The sequence below is a fragment of the Anomalospiza imberbis genome, chromosome 6 (assembly GCF_031753505.1).
Source record: "Anomalospiza imberbis isolate Cuckoo-Finch-1a 21T00152 chromosome 6, ASM3175350v1, whole genome shotgun sequence".
Classification (NCBI taxonomy): domain Eukaryota; kingdom Metazoa; phylum Chordata; class Aves; order Passeriformes; family Viduidae; genus Anomalospiza; species Anomalospiza imberbis.
This window is the reverse complement of record NC_089686.1, coordinates 57220551-57233133: the sequence shown is the minus strand read 5'-3', so window position 1 is coordinate 57233133 and position 12583 is coordinate 57220551. Positions and strand designations below refer to the sequence as shown.

The 12583-nt window shown below is 37.1% G+C and overlaps 1 protein-coding gene across 1 annotated transcript in view; it reads right to left on the bottom strand.

Annotated features, from left to right (window-relative positions):
• The window catches only part of SBF2 (SET binding factor 2), a 233166-nt gene that overhangs the window by 26013 nt on the left and 194570 nt on the right, over window positions 1-12583 (bottom strand). Inside the window, 6 exon segments of the mRNA XM_068194618.1 lie at window positions 1267-1338; window positions 4727-4822; window positions 5771-5908; window positions 9820-9946; window positions 9948-10017; window positions 11594-11792. Of these exon segments, the coding sequence (XP_068050719.1) occupies window positions 1267-1338; window positions 4727-4822; window positions 5771-5908; window positions 9820-9946; window positions 9948-10017; window positions 11594-11792 (702 nt within the window).

Below are 12583 nucleotides of genomic sequence, written 5' to 3'. Positions count from 1 at the left end.
ACACTAAATTTGGCGTCCAAATGGCAGTGTGAAATTCTTTATCCCAATATGCAGTAATCAGATTATCAGAAGAGACTCTCGTCCATAAATCTGTGAAGCAAGATATCCAAAAGAGGCACCAGAAATACCTCACAGTATTAGAAATTTAGATACCATAGGACCAACACCCACCCCTCTTCAGGAAAATCCAACAATGTGCATAGTTAACATTTCTTGCACAGAGGAAAAAAGATGCAGATAACAGTAAATTCCACTGAGATAGCTCAACCAGCAAAATAATTTTATTCTCTTTTTTTAGAAGCAGGATTGTGTTTCTATTAAAAAATAATCCTGTACAGTAACTCCCAACAGGAACTTGTCTGTACAGCTTAGCTTGTCTGCCTGTCTGGCTGCTAGTCTGAGATGTGAGGAGATGAACTGCAGCAACTGAGAGTGGCTGGCAAGGAGTTCTGGGCAGTAACACCTCTCAAAAGCTCCCACTTCACAGCCAGCCACTTGTGTAAAACACCTCAAGCAGTAAAGGAGTGTGTTTAGTACGAACTTTTATTCCACGTCTCAGCTACTACACGTGAAATAATAGAGACTTTAGCAAGCAGAAATCACAGCAAACACTTAATAAGAGAAAGAAGTTCTCATTCATTTGGTATGAAAAATGCAAGCTCCAACACAAACTGCTGTCCCCAAAGATGAAGAGTACCAAAATACACAGCGACACTTTGGAGCATTTCACAAATGCACCCACCATCAGCACTCGTGGCACATCAAAAGCAACAAAACTGGCTACAAATACATGCAGATGGACATGTTTACCAGCATGGACAGCAGTGATTAAAAGGCACAATTATGTTTCTACTGTACTTTTGCCTAGTACTTTATTTTTGTTAGCAGTATCCTATGTATTACTGTATTATTATGACTTTCTGATTTGACAGTAATCAATTTCCCCTGTTCATTAACATAAATAATGACTATGGAAATAAATGAATTGATTAGATAATAGTGTTTCTTAGCTATTTTACTATTTTAGCTGTTTAAATTTTTCACACAGAAATGTTTCTACACATCACTCTGTGTTCCATCACTGACACTGTGCATACAATGGGTGAAAAACCTCCAAAACATAAATCCACAACACTGAGTTAAAACCCCCGAAGTTTTGTTAATGCAGAAACAAGGCTTTCTGTCAGTATCACTTTAGAATGAATTAAGACATTGTAGCAGAAGATGGGAGGAAAGAATGGGCTTTCAGGACACAGAATACAGTACCTTGGTGGACTCTTTCCTTAGTTGCTGATTTGGAATTTGAATGAGTGAAACATTTATCTCTGTACCCAAGCACTGGCAGATAACAGTTAAGACAGAAGGAGGAGGAATGGAATGCACATTGCAGCGAAACACATTGCAGGAGAGAAGAAAAGGGTTACTTATTAATTTCCAAAGATCTAGTATATATTGCATTTCTTTATAGCACACGATTTATCAGACAGCACGAATCTCAGGCATCACAAGACAAAACATCAATCAAGCCACAAAACCAATATAAAATGGGAAGGAGGTATCCATTTATCAAACAGGAATAATTTCCATTGTCATTGCAATAGCTTCAGACATGTCGCAAAGCCACCATGAGTTTTTCCATAATTATAATACCAAAGGAAACAATGATTAAATCATTCTGTTGAATAATTTATTGAAAGTTTCTATCCAGCTGAAAGTTAGTTTAATTAAACATCCCAACATTAATACCTGTTATAAAAAGCTGGTTTAGTCTAGGGACATTAAGTGTAGAATTTGATGGACCTCAAAATTAAAGCAGAATGCAAGATATTAGTTATATAGAGCTACAAACATTTTTAAAAGCCTGTGTACAAGTATATAATTTAGAAAACATGCAATATCTATCACAGAAAGAGCTCTTCTCTCCCCTTGCAAAAATCATCATTTTCTGTGGGAGCCTTATGTGTTTATCAGTGCATTTATCTTTGGCTGAAAACCCACATCAACATAACTGAGTCCTTTTAATACAAATATTCTATTAAATCATACTCAAAATGTTAATGTTTCCTGCTTTGGAAATAATTCTCTGAGCTGGGTCTGTGTAATTTTTAAATGAAAAATTTCCTAGTATTTCTGCAATAGTGGCAAAACATACTGAGGAAACTTCCTATTCTGCTAAATTAGGCAGCAATTCCAGGTAAGAAGTGCTGCTCTACAGAACCACATTATACTTACAAAGGAAGGAAGAGGAAAAGCTATGGCTTTTGAGTGAACTTACAATTCTCATGAAAAGTATCCACCAAGAAAAGGTCAAAGAATGAAAATATATTATGAAACATAAGTATTTGACCAAATATTTCAGATCAAAACCAACTTGACTGAGCTTTGGGCAGATGCTTCGTGACAATGTTCCAGATAAAGTAAAAAAAATCATACTTGACACAGACACAAATATTCAGAACAACTGATGAGTGTTCAGAACAATGATGGCTTAAAAAAACTAGAACTACTGTTCACACACTGGAACGTACATTCTAACTTACATTTTAAAATTATATGTATTACATTGTCTGGCACAAAAAAAAAATAGAAAATGTAATTTTCTACTGGTGTGTCTTAGCTGAACCTGGCTTTTGAGCCTTGGTATGTGTGATAATAAACACAAGGAAAGAAAAGAGTGGTCCAGAATCCAAACCACAAAACCACTGCTGTTGTATTTTGCACAGTGTATAATCCATAGCTGCTTGCTGCTTCACATGTGAAATACATCTAGCTGAGAAAAAGTAGTGAGGAACTTTGTGATAATGGATTTGAGAACAATTTTAGAGATGTATTTTTGAATTTCTTTTATACTCCGTGTATTTTTGAATTTCTTTTAAAAGAATTGTGACAGTAATCTAAAAAACCCTAGTGTTTACTTCTCTCCAGGGAGATATTCCCTTTCTCTGTTCCCTCTTCCCCTATCAACTTCTCACCTTCCCCAGGGCTCCCACTGTACTTGTCAAACATTCTCATGTTTCAGCAAAGTCCTCCTGTGTCCTGCTGAACTGTGAGCAGACACCTTTCAGATACACAGGGCAGGCGTGGCAGAGATCCAGCAAGATACAAGATAATTTCCCTGCCCTCCTGATTACTGCTGAAATTCAGCCAAGGGATTCCAACGTCCAATAAAACAACATGTCTGTGACCTCATACTGCCTTTAGGCTCCCTTTTTCTTCTTTGAGTAGCAACAAACTCATCCCCATCACATTTACCATGAACTCTAATCCTAGAAACCAGCAGCAGTTATTTCAGTAACCCTTTTACCTTCAAAAGACAACTTCCAGCCAGCAACCAGAGAGCTCTCCCTGACTCATCTGCAGCCCCTGCCCCTCAGCCCCACGGGGCTGTTGGTGCTTTTGTGCTGCACAAGGGGATGGAGCAGAACCAAAGCTGCGCTGGCAGCCACCAGCGCCGCCAGTGCTGCAGGGCTCAGCCAGGCTGGGCACAGCACCATTTACCCAGCAGCTGCAGCCACCACTCCCTCCTGCTCTCTTCAGCCACCTCCACCAGCTTTATTCATCTCCAGCTGCAGCACAGCAACAACACAGTGAGCACAGAACATAAAGAACACTCTTAGCTAAGAAAGACGCATTTCCTATGATTAATGCAAATGCACAGAATTCCTAGGATTAATGAAAATTTGGTCTTTGGTGATCCCATGTCCTTCTGCTGTCTTCCCTTCTGCCACAATTCTCACAACACTTCCCTATACATCCCTCAGCATTTTCTTTTCTCCCTCCCTCTCTGTTATTCCTTCCTTCATTTCCATAATCCCATCCCACCTCTTCTGGAAGTTTTTCTCTACAAAATATTTTTATCCTTCCTCATATGAGCTGTAGGTCTTGTATCCCACAAGAAGATTTAGGTTGCAATGGACCTCAGCAGGTCAATGTAAACCTAACTAATTTCAGATGCTAAGAGTATCTAAAGAGAAGAAAAACAGCATTTATATGCTTAGAAATATCTGTCAAAGAAGCCTTCGTGGCTGAGAGGTAATAAATCAAATATGAAACACTCTCTTTTATGGAATGGATTCATCCCTATTGTAACAAACCTATATTTAAGAAATTTGGTGCACTTATTTATATTGCACATAAAAAACACCATAACTTCATCAGACTAGAAGTGTAGAAGTAGATGGAATCACCCTAACAGAAAGAAATGTTCTTGTAGAAATGACACTGATGAGCTCCTGTGTCTAGGAATAACTGCTTCCAAAAAATGTACTTTATCTCCCTACCTACTACACCTGAACATGTAACTCCCCACTACTTAGAGTAAAATTATTCACAGATTATTTGTAATATTATGAAGCATCAGCAAAGCTTCAGACACATATTGGAATGATTTATAATTGCAGATTCTAAAGTCTATAAAATTCATGTACAAAAATATGCATTTTCAGGCCATACATAGAAAAATTAAAAATATGGATAAATCCCAAATTATTTAGAAACATAATCCCTGAGTGCTTAATTTTTCACTAATTCCAACATGAAACCAACTTTATTTCAATGGTAAGTAAAGGATTTGAACAGAAATTAGATAATATTGTGGACTGAGGCCAATCTAATTTCTGTTTTGTTGTTTAACAGAGCAACGAATCAATAATAATTATTTTTATTTCACTAACAGTTTTCATCATTTATTACTTCAAATAATAGACTTTGAGCTAGTCTTACTAACCTCCTCGAGCAAAGCTATTGGATAGATTTACATCCAAATGTCCTGGCACTACCTGCTTAAACACAGTGGACATTCTTGAAGCCCTCGTTTCAGTGCCTAAAGTCAGCCAAAAAAAGAATAGAAGATTAAAAAAGCTACAGTGTTAACCAGACTAATACTTAATACGACTGATAAAATGCCCTTTTTCACCCAACAGAGCTAATTCTTGCCAATTTTGTACTTTAGATTCCGTTTTTAACACAAATGTGTACATTGGCATCAGTATGGAGGTGTTAGATACAGCTAAGCAATCAACATTATTTTACAATAAATGAAGCAAAGCACACACACTTTGGGATGGTGTTACTTTACAAGAAAAGCCACTGTTTGGCAGTATTAGGCCAATTACAACTGAGTAAGACAAGACAGACACAATTTCAAGTCACACAGTCCTTCCTGACACGTTGGGGTTACCTTCACCTAAACCTCACTAGGTTTCAGCATAAAATAACTGAAATAAAACATGGATTCATTTCTTCATGGCTCCACCTAGCCATAACTCAAATAGTGTATTTTGAAGGAGTTTTCACTGCAAAAAGAGCTCTATTTGGAAATTACATTAGTAGAAACCCATTATGAGTATGTAAAGCATAAAGAGGCCTCTATGCCTTCCACTGCTGCTGCAGCTAAACTGCGTCATCTGTTCTGATCTTGCAACCTCAAACTTCCTCATTATACAAAACACAGCAGATTTTGCCTCATTATATATAATAGAGCAGATTTTGCATCCTTTAAAATCTGGTAGTCTTTTATTCAATATGCAGTTTATACTTCATTCGTTATAAAAGGCTTTACTGCCAGATTAATATTGAAAATATTTCAGGAAAGATGATAGGCCTCCTTCACACAGAGAAACATATTCACTGAAACTAAGAGTGAACAGGCTACCTGGGAAGCCTAACAATAATGAAACAACAGAATTCATATGGAACACTGAACTAGCAGCAAATGAGAGCAAAGTCACTCAGCAGAGCCAGAGAAAAGCTCTGTACAAAGCAGTTTTACCTGGAGACAGAGCAATGGTTGGGCTGACAGTGAGGGTATTACTGCCATTCCTTTTGCAGTGGACGGATATCACATTCAGCAAGGCTTGAAGGTATTTCTCCTGCTCTATACTGCTTGAAGATTCTAGAGAGGTGGGAGCTAGAGTCACAAGGAGAATGGAATGCATTAAAAAAGAAAAACACCATTTGTAAATACACAGAATAAAAGGCTTACTGCGTAAAGCAGAGCATTGAAAATGTCCTGGTTTGTCTGTCAAAGGTTCAAAAAGCCTCTCCTTTGATGACAAGCTGTTCATCACCTGGCTGCACAGCAGGATCCAGCAAGGTTCTCTTGCATTCCACACAAAGCTGAACTTCTGAAACTTTTACCTCATGGTCATTGCTTAAAACATTCATCACTAGCCATTATGTCATCAGCACAAACTGAGTGAAGACCATGCAGCTTTCCCTTCACTCTCCAAATGAAAAGTAACATTTCTAAGTTTGTGCTACTGTCAGCAAAATGTTCAGAGAACAGACAGAACTGTTTCTTTTACAAAACTAAGTTAAAACCGTACTCAACCAGCTCTTCCTCATTCCAGAAAAGGTTACTTACCTGTACTTGGAGGCTCTTTGGGATACAGTGCCCATTAAAAAAAGTCAAGAAACCATTAACAAAACACAGAGCCCTCAAAAATAAGAAAAACAAATAATCCCAATCATTGTGGGATCCCAACCATCAGCTCCACCCACTGTGTCCAGGTGCAAGGACCTAAGGAAAGGAGATGAAGCTCAGGTCCTGGGCCATAGCATGATGACAAAATAGTGTTCAGTATCAATGAGTCAGTTTATACTTCTTCAAATACCAAACAAAATTTTTGGAATTCCAGTTTATTGCAGCCATCTTTGGACTTACTATAGGGCAAAAGTTTCACAGCTGCTTAAACCAGGATTTGGTATCTTGCTCACAAGAGCCAACATTTGGAATAAGAGACAAAGAATTTGAGCACATTTTGACAAAACACAACGGTAATTTGTAAATAGTTTTCTCCAATGATGAGCCAATCAGATTCTATGCTGGAGACTAATAGACAGTAAGCTAATTAGCTGGAGGTGGCAAAAGAAATTTCAAAATAGAAGTCAGTATCTGAATTGAAAGTACAATTAAGAAGTGATGATGCTCCCTGCAGGACACATCACGCTGTTTCTTTCTGACCAAGTGGAAAAAGCCTGAGCAGGAACATTATTTTCTCTTCTACTCCTAAGCAGGATTTACACATCCTGAAATCTACTGGAATGACCTCTGGGTCCCCTAGCCCTTGAAGTAATACTACAAAAAGTCAATTTAGGTCTTAACAATTTAGTTAAATTAAAAGAAATGAGCTGTCTAAATGGAAGGATAATGTCTATACCACTTGCACTTACAAAGGTTTATTTTGGGAAGAATATTGTGTGTATTTTAGAAAACAGCTTGACTTATATCAAAGTCTGTCCTTGATTCAAGCACAAACCAAAATTAAAGACTGCGGGCAAAAAATGTCCTTGTGATGGTTTAGAGATGGGAAATTTGCCCCTTCATCCTTCCCACAACTCGTCCCATCACAGCAGCAAACAGAGGTGACTCAAAGCATTGCCCCCCACCAGCACAGGTGAACTGGGATTCCCACGAAACCACCACCTTTCAAGTGCTGTGGAGGTCACCGCAGCAACATGGACTTAAACAAAAGATGGGGAATGGAGATCCTGGTAGCAATTTTATCCCGCTTAATTTTGGTTCCATCACAGGAAAGAAATGCATTGCTTAGTCCTGCAGTGCTAGTATGTGCTTTAAATGCCCGGTCACAGGTTGCTCCACCTTTATCTTCTAAGTCCTAATACAATCAATAATTCAGCCTGAACCAAGATAACTGTTCTCTTGGATAGTGTTACTACATCCAAGAAACATAAATGTTCTTTCTGTAGGGTAGCTGACCAATAAATGCTAATTTAGGTGTAGAATGTCATATTTAGAACTACAGTGCTCTGTAACAAAATTCCCAGAGAGGTCAAAGTAATTCAGAAACCAACTTGCAGGTTTCAAAGGACCATTTCAAAAGACCTATATACTCTCCATTTCATATCTGAACATCTGTTAATAATTTTTTTTTTTGGACAGACGTTAGAAAATACAATTCTGTTGCACATGCACTTTGGTTCCACACAGAAATTATGTACTGTGCATAATTTCCCTAAAATATATATTCTGTACTTCTTATATAACACATTGACCTCCAACTATGCTCTGAAAACTTGCGTAATACATCACGTAACAGGAAATCACAAAATTGTTCACTAAGTTCCAGCAGGCCCTCCTTGTTTCTCTGTATCAATCCAGAACTGACCAATAAAAATCTACTCCTATTTAGGAAAGAATGAATTTGTCAGCTTGAATTTAACTTCAGATTATCTTTGTCCTCTTAGTTTGCTTCACAATGCCTTTTTCATTATAGACTTTCCTTCACTGCACACAACTCCTGTTGAGGCAGCAGTGTACAACTACCTTTGTTGATCAGTTTTGTTTCAACAAGCTTCAACTTCATTAAGAGTAAGATAAACACCCTAGAAATATTCTCCATTTTCCTTCCTGAGGCAAGTCTCCATTTTCTTCACACTTTAAAAGGAGCAGTAACTCCAGAAGCAAGTATCTGTCAGACACAGTTATTGTCAATCTGTTTATCTACTCCATAATATTCTGGTGGCAATATAAAAGGCAATATATACCCTTTATATAAAATTAAGAAAAGAAATCATCAGAAAACTACTACAGAAAACATCAAAGTGTTTGTCTTTCCATAATTTTGAGATCAGTCCTGCAGATTTTTTTTCAATTTATTCTCTATTTGTACCAGGTTAAAGATGCCTCATCTGTATTTCAGCCAGGACAATCAGCATTAAATCAGTTGGAAGACAAACACTTGAATTGCCAAGCCTGGGATTCACACCATAAGGATGTTGAAAAGCTGGTGTAGCCATTAGCTTTGGCAGCTGCTGTGTCACCTACTGGTGGTACTTCACTGATTCATTTTATTAATCCTTTCAACAAAAACACATTATATCAATTTCAGTTCATTGCCGTCACTGCTCATCACTCCAACTAAAAAATGCTCCCACAAAACACTGAAGAGATACATTCAATGTTATAGCAATGAATATTCAGCAGCTAATTAGTGATTCACAAATTAGCCTTAATAGTCAGTCCAGAAACTGTCTAACATTAAACACATTTTTCTAATATCTTTTAAATAATGAGATTTTAAAGGTGCATTTGATACACACAAAACCTCAAGATGTGTGATAAAATTGCTATTAAAAGTAAGAAAAACATGGTTTTCGTAAAGGTATTCTGTGAAGGAAAAATTATGGAGGACAATGCAAAAAATATTTAAATCAATCTTCAAATTATTTTTATGGCACTTGTACATAAGTGTACAGTATGCTTCTTATAGGTTTTGAAAAATTCTATAGCACACACTTGAATAGAGTCAAACTTTTAGTTGCATTGTGGAGAAATGCAAACATAAACAGAACATAAGAATCTCTTTGATACCTTAATGAGTTTCTGGTACTTCAATTTGACCTCACATTTCCTTTTCCTCTAAAAAGAAAAATTATGGCCTAATTCTGGAATAATTTCTAAACAACTATCAGTTTGATTAAAGAAAATACTGACTCATTCTTGGCATAAAGTTAACTCTGAAAAAGCTATTAGCATGAGATGGAAATCCAGGCAGTCAGAATATCCTAAGCACTGCCTGTGAATGATGGAAGTCAACAAATGTTATTTCCAAAATTAATGTTACCCTAATATTATACCCTTCTGAAAAACTAACTATTCTGAGTGTGCTGGTCCAATCTCTGTCCAAATCATTCACTCACATTTTTTGAACTGCTTTCACGCTGTTCAGGATTTCGACACACAGCAACTAATAATGTCAGATAACCACTTACACCCTGAGACTTCTGATTCAATCGAAATCACTGATTTTCCTCGGTGAGATCCCTTCTACAGAGAGCCTGGCTGCACCAACTCACCCGTGGGATGTGTGTTCTGGGATTTGAAGAGGCCCACCACACTTTTGCCATGGAAGCCCCCAGACCTGAGGAGCAGGGTGCTGTTTTTAGTGTTCTTCCAGCAGACGACGGGCAGGCGGTTGTGGCGGGTAGCAGCGAGCCACTCTCTGCAGGCTGCTGTCCTGGACAGACTGAGGGACCACCAGCAGCCCAGGATAGCTGCATTGACAGCAAAGGGGAAAAAAAAAATAAAAATGGAACAATTGAAAGTGCTTTCAAAATGCTCAGCAATGAAAAAACAAATTCCTGAAATTACAAGCTGAAAACACATCTTAATGAAATACACCTTAATTGTTAGAATTACTTTTATTTTTAAAGTAATTTTTAGTCCAAGACGAGTAGATATATTAATTTATGCAAACTGCATTTTAAATAGAAATTGAATTATGAAAAAATTGTAAGACTATCATTACTAATCACTTTCTATTTAAGGTCATATTTTATTTGGTAGTATTTTTCTTCTTAGCACATCTCTTATCTATCCTTATAATGAAGCTGTATTTTTAAGCATGACAAAAAACAGAATTTTGAGGTACACAAATGATGCAGTAGTTCCATTTTGGCACTTGGACATGAAATATGAGAACTGAAAGGAAAGAATGTTAGATTGCCTAAAGTATCACAATGAAAACAATAGTCTTTCGTTTATAGAAAAATATATTTAAATTTTGTAGTTGGAGTCCTTGCAATAGAGTGCTTGACACTGCATTTTTGTGTTCTGTTAAAACACTGCAATGCACTGAGAGATTAGGAAATTCACTGATATAATACCTTTAAAGATAGAAAACACAGCCAGATGATAGTTTTATTCATGTTAGCAAAAGAATTCAAGCAATATGAAATATGATTTTCTATCGCCTCCAAAAAATCAAAAATCAACTTAAATGCCAATTTCATATGTTAAGAAACTAAGATGAGGAACAAAAAACAGCTGCTGCTTACTAAATAACTTTTATTCCCTCTACAATATACACTATTTCTGCAAATTCAGTTCTTGGACATTTATTCAACTCAGACGAAATAAATGTACATGGTATTTACGGTCTACACAGCAACCACAGTAATACAGCAGTAGGTAAATATTTATATCCTAGGATTTGTAATTATTTCAGATAGTAAATATGTTTTGGAAAAAAAAAAGCCTAGAGAATATTAAAAACTCATGGTTTTAGGGGAAGAAAGGGTTGCCTGCATAATGTTCAAAGCAGAATGAAAATGGACAGATTTCATGCCTTCATCTGCATTGCACTCCATGGTCACTAAACAAAACAAGTGAGAAAACAAGAAAGGATCTAGTATTTTCCTTCTGTGCCCTACTTCCCGGCAATTCCATTGTCCATAATGAAAGCAATGACCAGCCTAAACTGGCTCTAGAGAATGCAAATGTCTTCTGATATGACTCATGCAGATAGGCTTTTGTATTAAAAGGCATTTTTGTGGGCAGTGTCAGCAAACTACATCAGCTTTCACAACAAAAAAAAAAAGACTTAGTAACACTGATGTGCTAAAACACAGCATGTGACTTTCAGCACATGACAAACTTTTAAAGTAAATACTTTCATGAAGTCAACTGCAACACACACTTTTTAATTTGAAGAAAATAGTTATTTATAATTGCTTCTGAAGCTTGCTTTTTTATTTAGGACCAGAAGAGATTCTAAATGCAAATCCATTAATGCAGATACACATACATGTGTCTCTAGTTTCAGCTACTTCAGTGGTTTGACAGACTCACCTCCTGCAAAGGGAATACATCCTGTTCAGTGCAGTTATTCTCAAGTATTCTGTTTTGGAGCGAGAAGAATTCGTGTTGATGGTCCCCAGCCCCAAACGCTGATAGTCCCTGAAGCAGGCTCTTTCCACTAACTGCTCCATGGTTGATTTTTCTGATGCTTTCAGGGTACCACTGGTGTGCAGCTCACTGTCATCTGAAACTAAAGAGAATCATTTTACTGGGGAGGCCAGAAGTTACACAGCAAACAATGCCACTTTCTTCCAAACAAGTTTGTGCTGCTCTCAGTGATGAGTGGCAAGGAGCAGGACATGCACACCACAGCTTACTGAATTTATAAACACTAAAATAGGATTTTAGTCAGCAAACCTGACCATAGCACCAAGTTACCTACTGTGCTTGTGACTGGCATGGCTGACATCTCTCTAGCTAAAATCCTGGAGAAAGTTATCCCACATATTCATTTGAAGACAGAGAATCTTTACCAATTTACAAATCTTTAATAGATTCATTACACGTTCAAAACAAAAATGAAGTACACAATATTTTTCTAAAACTATCTTCAGAAGGCTTTAAATGTTTTAGTGTTGCAATTTCACAAGAGATGACTGTTGGGTTTTGAATGTCTCAGTTGCAGTGTCAGGCAGCAGCTTTCTTCAGCCGTGCCTATCAGCTGCCCTCTCCAAAGCAGAAAAACTTCAACCACGAGAAATAAAAAACTATGTCACAAGTTCAAACTACTCTGAAATTCAAGTCAAGCAAGGTCTTTGTGCAAAACCTGCCACCTGCCTATTAGTGACACTTTCAACCATTTCCAAATACTTCTGAGAGCAGATTTACTGCTCACAGCATGTATCAGTTACTTGCTACCACCTCAAGCATTGAAATATGTGCCTATGAGACGTATTTCTTCATGGATGAGGCACTGAAAAGTACATGAGGATTTAAACTGAAAACAGGACTTCATAAAACTGGAATTTAAACTTATTTAGA